The following is a 22,144-nucleotide window of genomic DNA, read 5'->3' as shown; positions in this document are numbered from 1 at the left end:
GAAACCCAGTGGGCGCTGCAAGGAGGCTCTGCTGTCGCTGCCAGGGGTCACAGAACACAGCAACGAAAAGAGCATGGAAGGGAAGAGGAGTGTGCTGAACTCCCCGTGATCCTGATTCTCGCAGCTCCTCTGCAGACTGCCTGCTGGAGCTGGCTGCACAGATGGAGAGAGGGCTCTGCATATGCTCAGCACTCATCCTGGTGCTCACTGAGATGGCAGCAGTGCAAACAAACACGGGCCTGAGCATCCCACCCAGCTCGGAAGGGAGGTGGGGAAGACAGGGCTACAAACCACAGCAGGAATGGGTGAAAAGCAAAAGTGGTCTTGAGGTGGCACAGTTCAGTCTTTGCCAAGTTTTCAAGCATTTCCAGTCAGGTAAGTTTGGAGTTAAAATGAGGTCCAAGTTGATCCCACTGAAGAGGTGGCATCCAAGAAAAGGAAAAGCTTTGGAAAAACAAAGGTGATGGTGTGTTGGCAGAGTATCCCAGGTTAAATCTCATTGGTAGCCATAACTGGATTTTCTTAGAGCCCACTGGGGAGGTGTTTCTCATTTCTCAGTTGTTCTTATCCATTTATCTCCATGGAATATCCAGCTGCTTCTGGATCCTGCTCCATCCATCCGTGCAGGTAGGCAGCTGGTGTCTGTGCGCTGCAGACCCAACAACACCATGGCCCCACAGCTGGTTCAAGCACACATCCTCAGTCCTGACACCAGTCCCAGGTTTATTTCCATGAGGAATGCACAAGTGATGACAAGAGAAGGAGCTCAGCTCACACAGGATTTGATTTTGGATTCCCATTAGTTGGGAACGTTTAAATCGGGTTTTCCTGTGGGACCTTCTAAACATTGCTTGTGAAAAAAGACAGTTATTTAGTTCAATATAAACTGTATTAGCAAACAAATTGACATTTCCAAATCCTAATTTCTTACAAACATAACCCCAGAGAACAACAGGTCCAATGGTCCTAATCTGCCTTGTGCCTCACAGGTTACAGAACCTGGTTTGGCATAAGCAGACTGCACTCGATCAGACATTCATTTCTTACCCACGCACATTAACATAAAGTTAACAAGCAAATTCATTATAGAGGGCAAACCTGAAAGTCAATGTCAGTCAAGAAATTGCCTGAGCAATCCTGTAATTGAATAAAAACAGGTGTCAGCAAAACAAGTGTCATCCTGGGCTTGCTGATGTGCTCTGGGTTCATGGGCTTGACAAACCCCTCTCAGTGTGGTGCTGTGTGTGAGACTCTGCAAGGAGACCTCATGTACTAAATGATGTTTATCAGACAAATATGGGTCGTAGGAGTAGGCACATTTGACCTCCAGGGTCAAACAGCCTGCCCACAACTTCACCAGCAAATTAATAAAGTGAAGGAAAATTAGCATTTTGTAAATTCTTAGCCACTTCTCTGGTTACAAAGTGCTTTCACAGCACAAGGAGGACACTTGCAAATATGCTGTATTGCAGTAGAAGCACATATTTAAATATAAAAAAATAATAAAATCCTATCAGATTTTTCCACTGATGTGTTTGATGAGTTTTTACACTGATTAATGGGATCAGCATCTTTAGGAGGGGCAAACAAACTCATTCATTTTAATTCCCTCATTTCTGGATCTAAGGATCATGGTCTAGCTGTGATGCAGACCAATGTAAGTAGTGATTCCTATTTTTTCATCAATTAACTGTTAATGGCATTTTGTAACCTATTCTGTTCCATTAAGCCTCAAGAGAACTGGGAGCAGCCAACAGGACACAGTTCATAGATGTATCTGGAATTTCTCTCTGTAGAAGTAAGAAAACCTTGGAATTATGCTGGGACCTGTATGAGAAAGGGTGACTTTAGAGAGAAGCTGCGTGAGAGGAAAGAGACACTGCCAGGTCCAAAAGCCAGGATCCCTGTGAGAAGGAACTGCTGGCAGCAGCTTAGTCAGCAGCAGAGAGAGGGATGCATGATATGTGCCTGTTATACATATAGATATAGACAAATAGATACAGATATAGATGATATAGATGAAGATATATAGATAAATAGACAAAGATATACACCAGGAAATATAGATATATAGATAAATAGACAAAGATATACATACAGATATATAGATATAGATATAGATACAGATATAGATATATATATAGATATAGATATTGATATAGATATAGATAGATGATATAGATAAAGACATATAGATAAAGATAAATAGACAAAGATATAGATACAGATACAGATATAGATATATAGATATATAGATACACATATACATATACATATACATATACATATACATATACATATACATATACATATACATATACATATACATATATGTGTGTGTGTGTTTTAAATTTTTATTCTGATATATTACTTTAAAAGCCTACAACAACACCCAAAAGAACTGGGGGTGGTGAGGACCCTCTCCCAAGCTAATAAGCAGCTGAGATCACTTTTCAAGCAGCTGCTCACACACACCAAAATGGCCATTTGCCAACTAAAAGGATCAAAGAGAACAGTGCTTCAGAGATGACCCTCCACCCTGTCAGGCCCATTTTCACAGGAAAGAAGCCAATTACTGGGGTCTGCTTTTAGAAATTTTTTTAGGTGGCAAGATGTGGGCAGTTTCCAAGGCCCACCTAGTTCTGTGGAAAACAGCTAATCAAGTAAAATTGTTTTCTCACTTTCTCTTTTAAGATAGAACCCTTTTCCCTCCCCATTTCTGTCCTTTTTTGTGATTTGAAAACTGCCACGTCCATGAGTGATTGCAGGTGCCATTAAATAATGAAGCAGTTCTGTTCATTAAAGCCCAGTGATTTATTACCTTTGGACTAAGGGAAAGAAAACAGCCTGAAAACAGAATTCTTACACCATTTCACATTATTTCCACTGCAGCACATCAGGCAACTCTTAGAACAGCAGGTTTTCAGCTCTGTGGTCCTCCAGTGCCCAGAAATGCAATGCTGGATGTCTAATTCCAGCAAGGTCTGTTATTCTAGAGTGTGACTTAAACTCATGACTAACTGCTGGCCTAAATGTTGTGTCCTACCTTCATAGAGCCAGTCGCTGAGCCCATTGAAAATAACACCTTCCTTTCCTGTGGAGACCACTCGGATGGCTTGTTTCCCCACATGGGCACAGTAATAGATGTTGTTCTCAAAGATAAATATCTGATTTGAAGGGAAAAAAAAGAAGAAAAAGAAAAAGAGAACAGCATTAAGCAGTGGCTCCAGCATAAAATCTTGCATTTTGCTTTTACAATAATTCGCAGTACAAAATCACATATCACAGTTTTATGGCATCTTTTGTCCAAAAAAAAAGGATTTCCACAACTTGCTTGCAGTGCCATCAGCTAATAGAAAGATGCTAATTTACAACAAACTGAAGCCTTGGTGCTTTGATATAAGCTTTATTTCTCTCACTCCTGTCTTCATTTCAGAAACTGAACAGTTCAGTCAGAAAGCATGAGATGAAGAGTTCCATTGCTCAGGTTTTGAGAGTTGTTAGAGCTATTGCTGTGAAATGCTCCTGTGAATCAGGCTCTTTATTCATGTGTTTAAATGCTGATCAGGAAGTAAAGCTTTAGCCAGCCAATAATAAAAAAATTGTTTCATGGCATCTGTCTTTATCGTGTGGTTAAATTGTTCTGTGTTTCTCTGTCACTGATAGAAAAGTTCCTGTCCCCTCACTCCAAAGTGAACCACACCAGGTTCTAAGTAAAGTCACAGAATCACAGAATCACTTGGTTGTAAAACACCCTTAAAGTCTTTAAGGTCCCTTCTAACCCAACCCAACCCAACCCATTCTCTGATTCTAGGATCACTGAGTCCAAACATTAACCCAGCACTGACAAGGCCATCACCAGAGCACGTCCCCCAGTGCCACATCTACACATCTTTTAAATACCCCCAGAGATGGTGACTTCAGCACTGCCATGGGCAGCCTGTTCCCATGCTTGGCAACCCCTTCTGTGAAGGAATTGCTCTTGGAATCCAATTGAAACCTCCCTGGCACAACTTGAAGGCATTTCCTCTTGTTTTACCAGTTACTCCTTGGGAAAAGACTGATCCCCCCTTGCTACACCCTCTTTTTAGGTAATTGTGGAGAGTGATGAGGTCCCCCAATGCCTCAGGTTTTAGCTTTTGTATTTTTAGATTCTGTACTGCTTTAGTTTGCAGTTCTAAGCTTCATATTAGGGGTAGTAAGCTCTCTTTACAGAGTAGAGAGACAAAACAATTCCTTCTCTAGCTGGCGACCAAAGACAAATGATCCAAATTTCAGGCCCAAGAGCACAATGAAGAGAGAAAAACAAGAAGGATGGAACTTCATAAGCTAAAGCTGTAACTGGACAATCAACTCCAATATGCAAATGGACCAGAACTTATAAAAGTGAGAGACCCATGACCATTTTGTGACCATTTTGGTTCATCTTGGGTGTAGCCCTGGCTGGGCTCTTGTGCTGCCCAAGGTGGATCTATTGAAACCTCCTAATAAATTCCTGCTTTATTCTTTAACTCCATCTGTTCTAGTCTGTGTTCTAGGTCAGCCTTTACAAGGCATCCACTCTCCTGAGCCTCTTTTCCTCCAGGCTAAACAATCCCAGCTCCCTCAGCCACTCTTCCAAGTTTGGAGCTCCAGACCCTTCCCCAGCTCCATTGCCCTTCTCTGGACATGATCCAGCACCTCACAGTCTTTCTTGTTGTGAGGGAGCTGAGCACAGGGTTTGGGGTGCAGCCTCACCAGTGCCCAGGACAGGGGGACAATCACTCCCTGGTCCTGCTGGCCACACCATTTCTGATTCAGGCCAGGATGCCTTTGGCTTTCTTGGCCACCTGGGCACACCTGGCTCATGTTCAGCTGCTGTCAACCAACCAGCACCCCCAGGTCCTTTCCCCAGGGCCACTTTCCAGCCACTCTGTCCCCAACCTGTAGCACTGTCTGGGGTTGTTGTGACCCAAATTCAGCACTTGGCCTTGTTGAACCTCTCACCATTAGCTCTTTTTGTAGACATTTTTTTGTAGGCTCTTTTTGCATCACATCTGCTGACCTCCAGTGACCTGGGTCCTCCCCAGTTAGCCAGGGCTGCTGGTAAATGATGGGGCAGTGCTCAGTGAGCACTTTGCCAGCTCCCACAGCTCCCTTGGATGGATCCCATGCAGTCCCATGGACTGTGTGTGTCTGAGAGCTGTGGCAGGTCACTGACCCTTTCACCTCATGGGACCTTTATTCTGCTCCCCATCCCTGTCTTTAACACATTTCTAAACATTTCAACATTTCTTAACTCTATTAAAACTGAAAAAATGTTATCAGTAAGCTACTTAGACTGAAATGCAAACTATTAACATAATTTAGTAGACATTTATAGATGGGTTTTTCTACACTTGAAGATACTGGAATAACTGTTATGTATTTTTACCATGATACTAGAAAGCAGCTTCTCACGTTATGAAAAGGCAGAATTGGGAAAATTATTTGCTTTCATCTTCTGTTTCACATCCTATTATGGTATATGTTTCACCCACAGATGAGCTGGAAAGATTCCAGAAGAAAGTATAGATCTTAATTTAATTTTGGCAGGAGTTATAGCAGGTTTGCCTAAAGGTAAAAATTATTACTGAAACTGTAGCTTGCTCTACTTCCTTTTAAGCTAGGAAGAGCTGCATTCAATGAATAGATTTGAAAAGTAAAAAATACATTGTGAAAGATATTACATTCTTTCCTACCCTGAGTTTTAGTAAACAGAGCAGCCAGATAAGGTATTCCAAGTAAAGAATTTTATGTATTAGCTAATATGCATATGGGGAGGTTGTTGAAATTTAAATGTGCATAAAAATTGTGAAGACTAAGCAGAATAAGATACTCAGAGTTCAAATAAATCAAAATCTCTGTGTCTGAGTACTAAATGTGCTAAGGGGTGCTTGGGTAAGAGCTCTTCTATGACAGGCACACAATCAATTGGATTTATTCAAGTGATGCAACCCTTCCCTTGCCCACGTTCTTCCAGCAAAATAAGGTTTGCAATATTTTGTACTATATTCAATGTTTTATGAGTTTACAGGAAAAATAAAGAAGGTGGATTGACAACCTGCTCCCACCCTTCCCTTTTTAAAGTATTGCAATGTTTCCATCTTCACTGTTTGATCTTTCAAAGCTTCATTGCACTCATCAGGCTGTGTGAGGTATCTGGTGCTGCAGTGGAGAAATAATATAGTGCTCTGACTTCAAACTGCCTCCCATATAACTCAGAGCCAAACTGCAGCACCTCATGGAGATTTGAAAATTATCCTCCTAACTACAGTGCCTTGTACCCTAAAAACGTCAACCATAATCAAGATAAAAGATAACTGAAGCAGCACAAGGAAGATTTCTGTGTAATGTATCTTATAAATTAAGAAAAAGCTTTTGGACTTCTGTTATTCATCAAGAGAGAAATGTCTTTGGATTACCTCACATCCCATGTTAGAAACAGATTTGAAGTTATTGTGAAATACCTGTGTAACAATTTTTACTGTTTTGGTTTCCTGGCATCAAAGCAGTGCTTTCTATCAAATGATCAATCCTGTCAGCTAATTAGGGGATAAGAAATTTCAGTACAGAAAAATAGTAAAATATGTTCAGACATCACTTTTACATTACTTCACGTCAGCTTTGCATAGCACTCCTAGACAAATTTAAAATGATGACAGAAGGGATCAAGTTCAGTTTTATGCCTCTCTGTACAGGAGATAAAGAGCAGAGCCCAAATTTCTGGTATCTTCTCTTTTGCTGTGCATATTTGAGCAAGACTTTAACCCAGACACTCTTGCAGCACATGTGCCTTAAAATCCAGCACTGAACACAACTGCTGGCATGGAAAACCAAGCTGTGCTAAGCCAGGAGAACCCTGTGCTCAATACCACGTCCCTTTTCATCATGACACATTCAACACAGATGAAAGAGAAGATATTCTGAAAGAAGTAAGAAGAATGGAAACATCCATTCATAGACTGAAGAAACAGAAATTGCTAACTCTACAGAAAAAAAACGGAAGATGTAAGTTTTACAAGATGATGGACAGACACAGAATAAACGAAAAAATCTATTTTTACCATTTTATTTCTCAAAAACAACAGCCAAACCAAAGAAACCTAGAATATTTTTCCTAATGAAATCAGAATTAACATATGAAACTTCTCACCACTGGATCTAGCAGAAGACCTCTCTTTCTGCTGGATGTTTTAACAAATGCTCCCAAGATTAAACACTTAACAAAAATAACTGCAACATCTGAGGGGATTTAGATAAAGTTTGGGGTTTTTCAAATGCATTCATTTAATCCCAGGATAATAAAAATCAATGGATTTTGCTTTATGTGGCTCAGTTTGTGACTTTGAGCTGTAACCCCTTTATCGTCAGGTATCAGCACAACACTAACTCCTGTGATCTGGGAAGAAATCTCTGTCTGTATGCAAATGGCGTTAGAATTGAAAACCCCAAACTATTAGACATCCTTGCACCACACAATTAAAATTGGAGAAAAAAAAAAAAAAAGAGGGTGATTGGGCCCTCTTCCACAAGCTTGAGACAGGAAGAAAAGTCAAAGCTTAAGTATCCAGTAAGATAAATTTATACAGTAGGGTAAATATTTGATCTAACAACAAATTAAACTTAAGTCACTTCAAACATGCAAGACCCTTAATGACACTGACTGATTCAAGGATTTATTTAAAATGCTTTTGCGACTGCTTAAGAGTTTCTAAAATAATACTCTCCACCAAACTGACCCAGAGTGGTATTCAGAAATTATGCTGCATTAATTAAAATATTGGTACTTTTAAATGGATTCATTTATGGATTTTTTTTTAAGAATATAATGAAAATCATCTCCTCAAGACTTAAAAAGTCACAGTGATCAACTATTTTGAGTAGGTGAACGCCTCCTTTTACAGTTGGTCTGCCTACCTTCCATCCAGCCAAAGAGGTGTGTGAAATTCCCACTTCTCCATAGATCAAAAGAAAAGAAATTCATGTGCACTAATCTGCATTTTTAGTGCTCCTATTTATTTACCAGCTGTAGAGTGGCATTCTAAGTTTATGTTCTCTTTACCTCACAATTCCTAATGCATAACTTGTCAACTGCATGAGCTGCATCACTCAAATTTCTCATAAAGTTAATGCCTGGATGCTCATTACTGCAAGTTATTAGCACATTGAGAAGTGCAAATGTTTCCCACACCTTTCCACAGTGCAAGGTGAGCCCACAGGATTTACCTGTGAGAGAAGAGGTGACATGGAAAGGTTGGCACTCTGACATGGAGAGTCTGATCAACAAGAACTGGTTTTCATGTACAGAGTCACAAATCTTTCCTTGGCACCGTGTGCTGGGTTTGGCTGGGGCAGAGTTAATTTTCTTCCCAGTGGCTGTGTTTTGGATTTGTGCTGAGCACAGTGTTGATAATGCAGAGATATTTTTGCTATTGCTGAGCAGGGCTTACACAGAATTTTCCGCTTTTTGCGCTGCCACGCTGTCGAGGATGCTGGGGGTGCCTGGGATGATGGGAGGGGACACAGCCAGGACAGGGGACCCAAACTGCCCCAAGGGCTGTCCCAGACCACACAGCATCACGATGAGTATTTAAAGTCATCATGATGCTGACTCTTAAAGTCAGCATGATGACTTTAAGAGAAGGAAGGAGAAGGAAGAGGGGAACTTCTGGAGGGATGGTGTTTGTCATCCAAAGTCACTGATACATGTGATGGTGCCCTGCTCTTTTGCAGGTGGCTGAACACCTGCCCAGCCATGGGAAACAGGGAATTAATTCCTGTTTTGCTTTGTTTGTGTGCACAACTTTTGCTTTCCCTGTTAAACTGCATTTATCTCCACCCACGAGTGCTCTGGGTTTTACTCTTCTGATTCTCTCCCTGATCCCACTGGAGCAAACAGCTGTGTGGGGCTTGGCTGCTGGCTGGGGTTAAGCCACAGAACCCTGCTTTAAATTCAAAATCAGTTCAATCTTCCTTTGAGGCTTAAAAAGACCAGGCACAAAAAGGAAGACACAGTGAGTGGGGAAATAGAAATACAAATAAACACACTATCCTCTCCTCATCCAACATGATGTATTTCATTGTTTCTTGTTTTTAATGTCAAACCTTTATTTTTTTCTCTTTCTGCTCTTTTGTTGGAAAACCAGTTTACCTGAGAGCACATTCTGAATAATAAAAAAAGAAAGAGAATAATTTTAAACTTTTTTGCACCTCTCAGAAACACTTGTATTTACTTTGAAGAATCAATAAACAAAAAAAAAATTATGAAAAAAATAAAGACCTGCTACTGGTTAAAGACGAGCCCATCAGGGGCACTGCTAGTGCATCTGTGAAAATGTATTTATAAAAGGGTGAAAATGCTGGGTTTGTATGTATATGAGAGGAGTGACGAACTGTGAGAGAAACACAGACACCACAAACACCAAGGTCACCAGTAGATGGGGAAGGGTAGGAAGAGAAGCTGTGGTTATTTTTATTTTATTTCTCACTCTCACAATTCTGTTACAATTAATAGCAAATTATCAAACTGATTTCCCCAAATGGAGTCTGTTCTGCCCCGATGGCAACTGGCAGGTGATTCCCCTGTCCTTATCTTCACCCATGAGATTTTCATAGAATTTTCTCCCCCAGGCCCACTGGGGAAGGGGAGTGATAGAGCAGCATGGAGGGCAACCCACCACAATAATCCCACAAGGGGATTTAAAGATTTTCTTTAATCAAGGACTTTTAAAAAAACTTTTTATCATAAGGCACTGCCTTAGAACAGTCTGACTCCTGTCCATTTTTTTTTTTTTGGTTCAGTGACAGGAATGTTTTGTGCTGAACTGTATATTAACTGTCTACATATTTATATGGTGTTATTCATCACATTGATCAGAATGCCTCTGGAAAATACACAGATTTATCTTACCAATATGTTCAGGAAGTGGAAAAGTATTATGTCTTTATTTATATGCTAAGTAGCTGGCTGAGGTCTGTAACAGAGCCACAGCTTGTAAATGTGGTTTGGAAATGTCAGACCATGGACACAAGTAGCTTTGATTGTGATCAAACCCTTCCTGGAAATACACAAACAGAAAGACCTTCCCTCGACACCATTTCTAGTGCTCTCTAATTCCATCCAAATATTTTGGAAATATCCCCTCCTAAATTAATTTTGTTTTCATGCTGCCATGTGAAACCTGGAAGCTGAGGACAGTGGGAATGAAAAGCTGCAAAGAGAGAGATTCCCTGCTGTTTTTTTGAGTTAAATCCTGTCTGTGCCGCCCAGAATCAGCCTGGGCCTGTCCTCATCCATGCAGCATCTTGAAGCAGAAACAATAATTTTCTTTTCATTTTGTGATCCCAAGGAAGTGTGACAAGCATTGTACCAGAAAGGTCTTGGCATTTTGCAGTTCCTGCCCTTACATCAACTTCAGCAGAAAAAATGTGTGATCAATTCAAAATCAGTTCTAAATCTTGTTGCTGATTGATTATGCATTATTTAATTAATACTCTGCCAATTTCTTCTATTGAGCCTCATAAAATGCAAACTTTGATGTTCAAATAGCTGTCATTAATGTATTCTGTCATTAGTGTTTTTCCTAATGCATATGATGTGATTACACCAGCTCTTATCAGTTCTTCAAAAAGGGGAATAAAACCATAAACTGCTCCTCACCAGTGAGCTTGCATAATAAGATCTAGTATTTTAATTAGGTTTTTCTTCTTGTCATTTAAAAATAGCTTGATAGCAGGTGATAAAAAAGATACAAGACAAAAGACTTCAAAATATTTTCATTCTCTCCTTCAATTGGTTCATGTTCATAACTTAGGAAAGAGACAGAATACAATTGTGATAGAGGAATGAGATAAAGAATTTTAAATCAACATTTTTTTCTTCACAAAATGAAAATGTCATTATTAAGACCAGTGATTACACAATTAAACTCTTCCACACAATCAGAACATTGCAAAGAATCTCATCTTAATAAATAATTGACAGAAAAGGCTACAGTCACAGTTTTTCATACCAGACCATTTGTCTGTTTTAAGTCAAAGTAAGAAGCTAGCTCCTTAAGACACCAGGGATTTAGAAGACATTGCAATTTCTGAAGGTATGCTACAAAGATAAATCTCAGATTAATTCAAAATTTACCTGGCCCAGATATAGGAAAAGGTAATGTTTACATCACAGGGAATTTTAAACCTGTTTAAAATTATTCTGCAGGGAAGATTTCAGGACAGAGATGGTGAAAAAACCCAGGGGACCACTGCAGGCAGAGAATACAGAAGTGAAGATTGATGCATATAAGAATCATATTGATCCATGAACACATCAAAACCAATATTCATGACTCATCACTAGGGATGAAAGACTTGAAAACATCTGATTCCAGTGGTATAAGAGCTTGGCTGCACAGAAATCAGTGCAGTGAAAAGAAATGCAGCTGTTTGTGCAAGGGAAACCAACAGGACCAATGCAAAAGTCAAACAAAAATTCTCCGGCCTTCAGTGGCCTTGATTGCATATTTGGGAAAAGAGTAATTTGCAGAAGAGTCACCACAGTAAATCATGCTGATTTTAGCCACATAGGTTGGAAACTGCCAATATATCTTGCAAAATAAACATTAAGAACTTAATTTTGCTTTTGTTACGTGCGATCAACAAAGCAACCGAAACAGCAGAGAGAATGGAAAAAACATTCCTTCATACGTTCAAATAAAGAAACATTTCCTGTCTCCGTGGACAGTGTCCAGAGCTCCAGAGCAGAGTCTGAAGGGTTGCCCAGGGGGGATGTGGCTCTCCAGGCCTGGAGGTGACTCCTGTTGGGGCTGGGGTCAGTGATCTCCCTGTGGCACCTGGGTATGGGTGGAGGAGGGAAAGGAGCAGTGGGAGCACCCGATCCCGGCTTTCTGCTCAGGAGGAAGGAGATGTGCCCTTCTCCATGCAAATGGTATAAGGCTCACATTTAAATACCCTCATCCTCATGGGGAACCTTAACCTTTATCTCCTGCAGGGTCAAAACCACAAGCACAATAACCCAGAGGTCTGTGGAGGGCGATTGTCCTGACACACAGGTGATGAAGAAGCTGGTGGAGATGCTCTGCTGGACCTCACACTTTCAAACCTGAGAAATTTCAGGGCAAGGTGAAAGCTGGGAGTAGCTGATGCTGCACACACCGTGAGATGGTGAAATTCAGGATCACAAGAGGAAATATGGCAGAAAAAAGAATAAAGCCCTGGAATTTAGGAGAGCAGATTTTGGCCTACTCAGAAACTTGCTTGGAAGTATCCCCCTTGCAGTGTCTCTGAGGAAATCAGTAGAGTTTTTATGATCTTGTGGGTTTAAATACCTTTGGACAATCCAAAATTGTCAAAACTAATGCTTGAGATAAAGTCCCAAATAATAGACTATAGAAGTAATGGCAGATTTCTATGATATGGAGACATATTCCCAAAATTTTTCCTTTTAAACTGGGTACAGAAGATTTTTTTTTCCTCTTGATTCTCTCAGTTTAAGTCGTTCAGTGCATTAATATTCTTCTCTGTTTTTTACAAGTTTTTTAATATTTTTGACATTGCATTGTTACAGATGCTGTGCATTTCCATTTGTATTCTGTGAGCAGGATAGACCACAATATGCATGGATTCTAATCACACCTTGAATTTGCCAAAGTACAGGTAAATAAACAGTTATCACATTTCTGGAGATTTAAAAATGTATGTTTCAAGAAAAATCTGCTGTCCTATTTTCTGTTCTTCAGGGAAGAAAGGAGGGTTTGCTTCACCTCAACAAAGAGAAAGAGCCATGTCTGCTTGTATTTCATTGCCCTGTATTCTAATGGGGTTATTTTAATTTATAACTGCCTTGTTATATAAAAGAATGTAATAGTAAATGTACCATTTAGTATGGAACTCTGCTTCTGCTTTTAAGTTCTGCTTGATGGATTATCGTGTATTCCATAACCTAATATCTCTGATGGTTATGTAGGGCATGACTATAAATTAGATTATTTAATGTGAGATGATACAGAGTTCCATTTAAAATACTTTATTGTGTTACAGAGAGAACACCTGACTAAGAGCAGCACAAAGATTATTTGTGTCAGCACAAAGAAACTGGCAATTGGGATTTAGGATTCCTCCAGGTGCACATCTGACCTTGGGCAGTGAGCTGGCCACTGCAATATTCCTCTTTAATTAGAAGCTTGGTTGTAGAAACACTCAACACCTATTCCAGCAGGTGGGGAGGAGAGCTAACAGAATTTTCCATGAATTTTCCTCATCTCTCTGGGAAATGGCAGCTCCTGGGGAAGGAGAGAGCAGCAGCACAAGCCAAGCTGGGACCCTCCTTGGGTGGCACTGCCCAGTCCTGCCTGTGGCATCCCAGTGTCTGTAACTTCCCCACACTCTCAGCAATAATTGCTGCTGTCTAAAAGATAAGGTCAATATTTTCCTGGCAGCTATCTAAAAGAAAAGGTCAATATTTTCACTGCACTTTTCAAGAACAACACTTTTCCTAAGCGCATATTCCAAAGGACATCCTCCACCTACCAATGATTTGTAAGATGTCAGGAAACACTTGTGCACAGACAGGAATATATTTTTGGAAGTCAGATCTCTGGAATGAAAACTGCCCCTAATAAAAAAGAGTGGTTCAATATCCATTAATCTCAATTGAAATTCAAGAAATTTCTGTAAAGGGAGGGAATAAGTTCCAGTGGTACTGAGCCAATACTGGAGCGTTTTCTTGCTAGGAATATTGTACAGAAGCAGGTGAGGAAATGTGGTAACATATAAAGGAAGAGAACTCAGTACTTTCCTTGTAAAAGAACAGGATGGTGAGTTCCTCTAAGCTAGCAAATCCATGGATATTTGCATTTCTTGTGAGAACACACTCAGTTTCCTTAATGCAGACTGAATGTCAGTGACATTTAATGCATCAATTCTGTAAGTCCATTTAAAAGTAGGAATCTATTGCTGTAACTTCACCAGAAAACAGAGTGACATATAAAAAAATCAAACTTCACCAGAAAACAAAGTGACATATAAGAAATCACAGAGGAAGCCTGTGGCAGTGTCTCACCCCCAGGGGAAATGCCTGCATCATCCTATGTGTCTTATTTGGGTGTAAGGGCAATTACTTTCTGATTTATTGGTGAAATTCTATGGCAAATAGCAAATTTCATTTTGTCCTCTGAAATATTTCACAGCCACAAAAAGAGCAACATCCTATTTTAAATAAATTACCTGAATATTCCTTCAGTAACATTTTATTGCAGCACCTGCAGTTAGTCTAAATATCCTGCTCTTTTGCCACCTGATGAAGATGCAGCACCAAGATGCTGGGAGGAGAAGAGATGTGACAATTTCTCAGCAAAGAACAAAACTCTGACTGTGCCAAAGCCTCCCTTTAGGGCACAAGGACACAACACCAAGCCCAGGGTGACAAAGGAATGACAAGGATGTGAAAAGTTAAAAAAAGGACACTGCTGCCACTGTAAACAAAGAGAGAGCATCAAAGGAATAAAACCCTAACAAAAAAAAAACCAAAACAAAACCTAAACACAACACTTTCCAGTGGAATTATTTGAATAAGTGAGGGGAGAGAGGAAAGGAGTAACCTGTCCAGGTGCTCAGTCTACATGTAATATATTTAAATTAAATTTTCCTAAAAAAATCATATTCTGATGCTCAAGAAGGGACTGAGGAGATGGCACATTATCATGCTGAAATTCTTGCTTTTCCAGAATGTAGGGACCATGTTAAAATCTGTCTGAATATCTCTCACTATGCTTAAATAGAGGTTCCATAAACTTTGGGGTTGGGGGAGAGGGACACAGGGCAGAAGTCTTTTTATTTTTCCAACTAGCAAGACAAGCAATCCAAGCAATCCAGAATAATTACATACAGTAGACCACAGCTAAATATTGATTCATATGTCATTGCAAAAAAGAAAAGGTGAGGGAACAACAGCTTGAAAATAATGATGCAAAAATCTATGAAAGAATGGTAGAGACAAATAGACCTACAGCAATTATTCACAGAGCAGTTTAAAAGCCCTTCTGGAATAGGAACAACAGCAGATGATTCAGTGCCTCCTGTGGAAATGGTGCCCTTCCCCTGATATCTGTGCAGCCCTTCTGCCTGGAACTAAGCTGGCACGACAGGCACAAATTCAGGCAGGGAAAAAGCTCCTAATTAGAGGAGTCACTCCAGTTTAGTTCCAGGTGTCATCACTTAACCAGCTTTTTTTTTTTTTTTTTTTTTTTTTTTTTTGCATCTAGATAGACTAGTTGGAAAAACATTGTACTACAGCATTGAAAAAAATTATAAGGGAAATGGGTAGGTTCTGGTCATGCAGCAGGATCTACCATTCAAATGTTTTATATAGTAAAAAATCCAATGGTTCACTTAATTGTATTGCACTTTTTAATATTTATGACACTAAGCTGTTTACCAGCATCAGCATTCACTGTTTGAAGGCACCTGCAAACCCCTAACCTGGAAGAGGCTGAAAGAATCACTCCATTTTCCCCCTGGCATTTGCATTTCCCTGAAATATAGATTTCTTATTGCATCTTCTGCACCTGCTGTGAAACTTAACTTCTGTTACCTTAGAACCAATTATAAACTTGATTGCAGCACAATCTACAAGAAAAAGAGAGAGTTCCTGCTCCAAAAAGAGTTGACACTGAAAAAGGCTTATTGCCTATGAATGCAGGAAAAACATGCTTTGGCTCTTGTGTGGGGCTGCAGTAAATGCAAGGGCATGCAAAACTTCCAGCAGCCCCAGTCTGCTTTCTGGATCTTTTTTGAACTTAAAGAAACTGTGTAAACAATAATAGACTGACTGGTCAGGAGAACTTTAAAAGAAATAGTTCTCTTTGTAGAAGAATAAATATTATGATCTATGAGAGAGATTTTTTAGAATTATAACTGCTGCCTCTGAAGTTGTGCAAAACTGCTTCCCCCAGCATCTGATGTGTCACCATTGCCATTAATATCTGTCAGGATGGTTACAGATTCTGATTTTGAAAAAAAAAGAAAAAAGAAAATAGCAGCGCAACAGAAGTGCTTCTGCTTTTGATATTGGAGATTAACAGCTCCTGTGAACTGTATTTAGTGCTGTCAATGCAGACAAATATTCACTGCATTTTATTAGAAAAGATCTCTGCATCCTCTCTCCTTGTGGCAGCAAGGCCCATGGATAATTCTACCTTGTATTTAATGCACATACTTTGAACCTGGGTGTGCTCGTTTTGGGATGACAGTTAAAAGCCTCCTGAAATCTTTGCGTTTATTGGATTCCTTGAGCACCTCAGTTACAGACATGCACTGGGCAGTCCCTGAAGCACTGAAACACTCCCTGATTTTGTCTGTGCTGCCAAGAAAAACAGCAAAGAAAACCTCTTCACACTGCACTCACTTTTCTTGATAAATAGACAGGTCCAGGTCTGTCAGCCACACAAGCTTCATGAAGCTGAGCTCAGGATCTCAGGTATCATTAACCTTTTCTTAGATGCTGTTGGGGCAAATGTAGCACAGGAACATTGCTGAGCTCTCAGCGTGTGGGCAGAGCCTTGGAACATGAGATGGGGAACATGATGAAACTGGTAAAATATTCCAATAAGATCAATTAACAGAAGGTTTTTATATTTTGGTGGCAAAATCAGAAGTGGGTAGCTGTTGAGTCATAAGATGGCATGATCAGAGAAAGAGAAGAAATCCAAGGAGTGAAGATTCTTGTGCAGATAAGCATACCCCGAACAGGACAAAGGTACAGAATAACACTTTTTTGCAATCCTGTCATGCCACCCACAGTCTCATATTGCTGGAAAATATCACACAAACAGAGGATAGTACAGTCTGTTCACTAAAAAGCCACCAAGTACCATGCTGCAGGCCAGCAGGCTGATGAAATGGAATTCTAAGTGTGGCTTTGGGCTGTCAGGTGCACCATGGAAAGGATGGATTTTTCCCATAGGCATTTTGCATAGTCATTTACACCCACAAATAGTGAATATATCACACAGCTATTCCAAGTTAACAGTGTTTTTCACTTATTCTGGAAAGGCATAAATGATGACTCATGCTGTAGGACAAATGAGAGGAATGAGCCCTTTATTAGCAGCCAAAATTAGGGAATGTGTTCCCTCCTGCATTGAAATTAGTGGCTCTCTTTCTAATGACTCTGGAGCTCCCATTGGTGAGGGCCCCATTCTTCCAACAGCTTTGTGAGACTTAATTTGTCAAGGCTTTGGCTGAGATCAGAGAAAAGCTGAAGCATTTTTTTCTGAGATGCCAGAAGTGAGAGCTTTTTTGCATTCTGATCTTCTGACAGATTTTCTCTGATCCAGTATCTGCCATTATTTAAACAGCTCAGTTGGCATGTGTGGCATTCTGCAGGCTAGTAAGAAGTCAAGAAACATGCTCCGAGGACTTAATCATCCAAAAATTGGCATATAATTTAATGAGAAAGGACAAAATAAAGCAAGATAAATAGAAAATTGCTCCTGGGAATATTCCACTATATTTTTAATTGCAGAGAATGCAGATCATTCAGGCTCCTTCCATTTCAGATTTATTTCTTTTTTTGAATGATTAGACATGCAAGAGAGAAAGAGGTCAGGCTCAGCAACCCAAAGTTCCCCTAGGAAGGATGAAACAGAAGCTACAAAGAGAATAAAAATTCTGGAAACAAGCCCTCTTACTCTCCTGCCCTGCCTTCCCCTTTATGTTGCCAAAAAAGAACAAACCAGGAGATTTCAAGGGGAAGGCTTTTTTTATTTCCTGAAAATTGGGGTATCTTCAAGGTGATGCAAAGCACACTTGCCCTTGGCTCCCTCCTTTTCTGGGAGATGTGCCCAGGGGTGCAGCACCAGGGCTGACACACAATTGGGGTCCCCCTGATGCTGCAGGACCCCCTCAAACACCCCCAGCAGCCTCCTGGGACCAGGGGAGATGATTTGTGCTTCCCAAACCACAAATCCTTTCCCTCCCACTCAACACATTTTCCCTCCTTCTCCTGCAACACCACTCAGTGCACATTTAGCAAACACATTCCCACTATCAAATTTTAATAGGCTTTAATTTTTCCTCTCTTTGCATCTCCAAAGAAGGTGACACGAATTTCACTGGCAATTATATTCTGAGTAACTCAATTAGTCCTGAAATACAGAACATGAACATGGTGTGTTTCTAGATCTCATTTATTTTTCTTGTTTTCTTTTATTTTTTTTTTTAATTTTAAAAGCTTCTTTTTTTTTTTTTTTTTTTTTTTTTTTTTTTTCCTCTGGCAATTCTCTGCTGATTATTAGATATAAAAAGATTATATTGATGTATGTAAAAGCATGTTTATTTTATAAACTACAGCTGTAATTGTATTTCAAGGTCAATGACTGGCAAAGAAAAGGGCAAAAAGGCACATATGTTAGAAGTATGAAAAAATAATGCTTTAACTATCAGTGAGTTGCTCCTCACCTGCCCTGATTCCAAATGCAAGAACAGGGAATAGAGTTCAATTACAGGCCAATAATTTTACAAATCTTGAAGTAAAAAAAGACAAAAAAAGACAAAACAAAAAAGGAAAAAATAAGCATGCAGAACAAATTTGCTGTAGCAAGATTTTTCCGAGATTCATATGGAATTCAACAAAGGGACTTTTAAAGGTAGCATATATATATATATATATATATATATATATATATATATGTATATATATATATAGAATGTACCCCATGGAAGAAGGAACATGCATGAAACTTGATGTCTTCAGGAATTCCTAGGGCTTTCACTGTAAATTTCACTGTAAATTACAGTTTTCACTGTAAATTGCTTAAAAAATATGGTGGAAATTGATACCGCCCCCTTCAGCATTAAATTATAAAGTTTATTGTAAAGAAGACTTTTCTTCTCCTGGATTGTGCATACTCTCCTGTTGGAAATATATTTAATTTGTCTATTTTGGTATGACTATTTTTCTTTGTTTTGGTATAAGATCTCTTTCCGAGGTGGGAATCAGGTGCAGCCCTTCAGCTTGGTAAAATGAGTATGATGTGAGTGAGCAGTGAGCTGTGACCACAGGTGCTGAGGGCACACAATTCACAGCAAAACTCTGTAAAAGGAAGGAAGATTCACTTGTGGGGTGGAGAATGTGACAAATGACGCTCAATATTCGATTTTAATTAGAAAATGTAGCTTTTGTTACATATTGTGGAATTCTGACTTTAGACTTAAAACAGAGCTAGTGAGCAGTGAAGGGAAAAATGTTTTGGCTTTGTTTTTTAGGTCCTAAAGGTACTCCCTGCACGTGGGGGGGGGGATTGGAACAAAATGATGTGTGAGTTCCCCCAGCCGTGTGCAGTGAAGGCAAAGAGCTCTTCAGAAAACATTTTGCACAGAGATAAAGCTGCTGAGCCCCCTCTCTGATCAGATCTGGGGTCAATGACTCTCAAACACAATTTTCCTGATGGAGCAGCAGGAGGAGGAAAGCCTCCTGGTGGAGGAAAGACTTTCCTGTTCCTGTATCTGTTATGTTTTCTCTAAATTGATTTTCAGGCTTGCAATGACAATAACTCCTTTTTTTTAGTTTTTTTTTTTTTTTTTTTTTTTTTTTTTTTTTTAATCACAGAATTTAAAACAATCTAGTTAAGGACACAGACAAACAGTCCCCAAGAGAGGACTGGGAACAGGAGATCCATGCCACATTTTCTTTTATAATGAGCTTTCAAAGCTCATTTCTTGGTGTAAAGCCTCCATATCAAAAAATAAGTTGCCACTTTTTCATTTCTTGTTATGGTAGAAAGAGAACATTTGGAATATAGAAAAAACTTAATATTGGATTTGCATCAGGGAATGAAGCCAGGGGATGTGGCCAGGAAATACATGCTCTGAAAAATGGGCACATCCAGGATGGCAGTGGCTGAGGGGTAAAATACTGGGGATTTTAAGATTTTTGCAGTATGAATAGCTCCATGAGATACAATGAATCCCTGACAAGTGGTGTGGTTGCTTTTTTTTTAAAGCAGCTCTGAAAACTTTCCAGGATCCTCTTCTAATTCTGTCTATTTTGCAAACAACCACAGGGCAAATTCAGGGCAGCTCTGTTCTGGAGAGATGCATTCTCCAAATGGGGCTGCTAATATTAACATATCCCCAGAGCCAAGTTTGCAAGTCTGAAGATGCCCTTGTGAAGCAATGAGATGCTAAATAAATCAAACTATTATCTCTATAATGTGTCCTGTGTCCAACACTGGGAGAAGCAGGTGCATCCTCTCAAAAAGCTTTCATGAACAGTTCTTTCTCTGCATTTTTAGACACTATTACTTTGAAGTGAATTGATATATTTGGGAATTTTATAAATAAATTACATGATAGAACAATCATAAATAACTGCTAGAAGCTACCACACAGGCTTCAAGAAACTATTCAGAAAAGGAATTATTATTTCTTTACTTCCAAGCAATAGCAGCATGGTCTCTAAATGCATTTGCACACTTGTTTTTTCTCTTACCAGCTGTTGCCCTTTTGGACCCCAACCAGCATACTGAAGCTTTGCATTGCTGACCTCAGGGGGATACAAATTCTGGGGATCCCTGCAAAAAGAGAAAAATAAGATTTCAGCTTCAGAAATGTCCCCTTGTTTAAGCTGCTGCACAGGTGTCCTTTGGAAATACACCACAAACTTGTAAGATGCCTTTCAGCCAGGTTTCAGCAGATTTTTAACAGTAAGGTAAACACTAGCAAGTGTTGGTAAGGTCAAGCATTTAAGTGACAATTTCTGTTTCTTATTAATAAGAAGCTAAACATATTAGTTCCACTGCTGACTTGCCTAAGCCTTAAGAATTAGTTCAGGGATGGCAAACAATGTAATTGTATTTATCAACTCTGATCATGTCCACAAAGTATAAACAATAATTCCATATTTTAATCCTACTGCCACAAGAAAAATAAAATTTTGTCTTCTGCACCCAAAGACTTTTTGCCTCATAAATTTCCTTTGAATATGATGGAAAAGATTAACAACTGTATAACAACTGATAGATAGACTAACTTCGAATGGAAAAACTCCTATTAACACAAAATATCTACTTTTTTTTAGAAAATAAAATCAAAATGCTTTTCTTGTTCTTTCATCCATTACCTTCATTTGGTAGCAGAACACAAGTGACACACAGCAAATGCAATATAGAAAAAGGAGGCTTTTTTGGTAAATGTCAAAGCAGCATAATGTCATTTTCTCCCAGCATAGATAGCATTGCCTTAACTGTATTTATACTCAGCACAAATAATTACATTACATATTCTGAAGTCACATTGCAACAACCCTGTGTATTGTAACATCCTACAAACAAGAACTCTAATAAAGCCTGTATAAAATGGGCCTCATTAGAAGATCTCAAACTGCTTGAAAAAGTGAGGCCATTATCATCACTGGTCCACAGACAGGAATAACAAGGCAATTTGAGGCCAACACCACCAAAAACCAGAGGAAACAGCCAAACCCTGCCTGGCCTTTAAGCAAAAGGCCTTGCACAGGGTTTTGCAGAACATGTTTTCAAAACAGAACAGAACTGCATGCAGTAATTCAGCACAAAGTGAATTCTCTTTGTGAAAAACGCCAATCACTTGATTTTCAAATTTTAATAGGTTTAAAGAATAAAATGGTTATGAAAATAGCAATTTAATTGGAGTAATAATAATTTGGACAATTTGAATTATGACAATATGAGACAATAGAAACAAAGAGTTATGGATGGTCCGGGTACCTTTCTCTGGGCAGCACGAGCCTGAAAAAGGACCCACATTAACAGAGGATTAACCCTTAAAAACAATAACCTGTTGCATATTCATACATCTCATGATAAATGAATTCCATTCAAACACAGGATTCTGTCTGGTCAGTGTCAGCTTCTTCCTCTGAATCCTAACAGCATCTTCAGGGCTGAGCGAGGCAGGAAGAAGTTCGTTTCTCCTGATAAGAGGGCAATAAATTCGCTTTCTCTGATAGACTTAGGTGTCCTGTGGCTGCTATATCAGTGTGAGTCTTTTCTTTAAAAAAAAAGTATCCTACATGGCATAGTTTCTATTTTAACATTTTGTTATAATCTAAAACTATATTTAACACACTACTTAAGAG

At 39.3% G+C, this 22,144-nt stretch overlaps 1 protein-coding gene across 5 annotated transcripts in view; it reads right to left on the bottom strand.

Annotated features, from left to right (window-relative positions):
• The window catches only part of DPP6 (dipeptidyl peptidase like 6), a 574,879-nt gene that overhangs the window by 87,438 nt on the left and 465,297 nt on the right, over positions 1–22,144 (bottom strand). For all 5 annotated transcript variants that reach the window (XM_063181571.1, XM_063181626.1, XM_063181427.1 and 2 more), the window contains exons 7-8: positions 20,519–20,600; positions 3,047–3,167 (exon numbers count right to left, since the gene is read on the bottom strand). In XM_063181571.1, the coding sequence (XP_063037641.1) occupies positions 3,047–3,167; positions 20,519–20,600 (203 nt within the window). The remainder of the gene's footprint in view (positions 1–3,046; positions 3,168–20,518; positions 20,601–22,144) is intronic.

This window comes from Melospiza melodia, chromosome 1 (assembly GCF_035770615.1).
Source record: "Melospiza melodia melodia isolate bMelMel2 chromosome 1, bMelMel2.pri, whole genome shotgun sequence".
In the NCBI taxonomy this organism is placed as follows: Eukaryota; Metazoa; Chordata; class Aves; order Passeriformes; family Passerellidae; genus Melospiza; species Melospiza melodia.
This window is presented reverse-complemented; position numbering and strand designations above follow the sequence as displayed.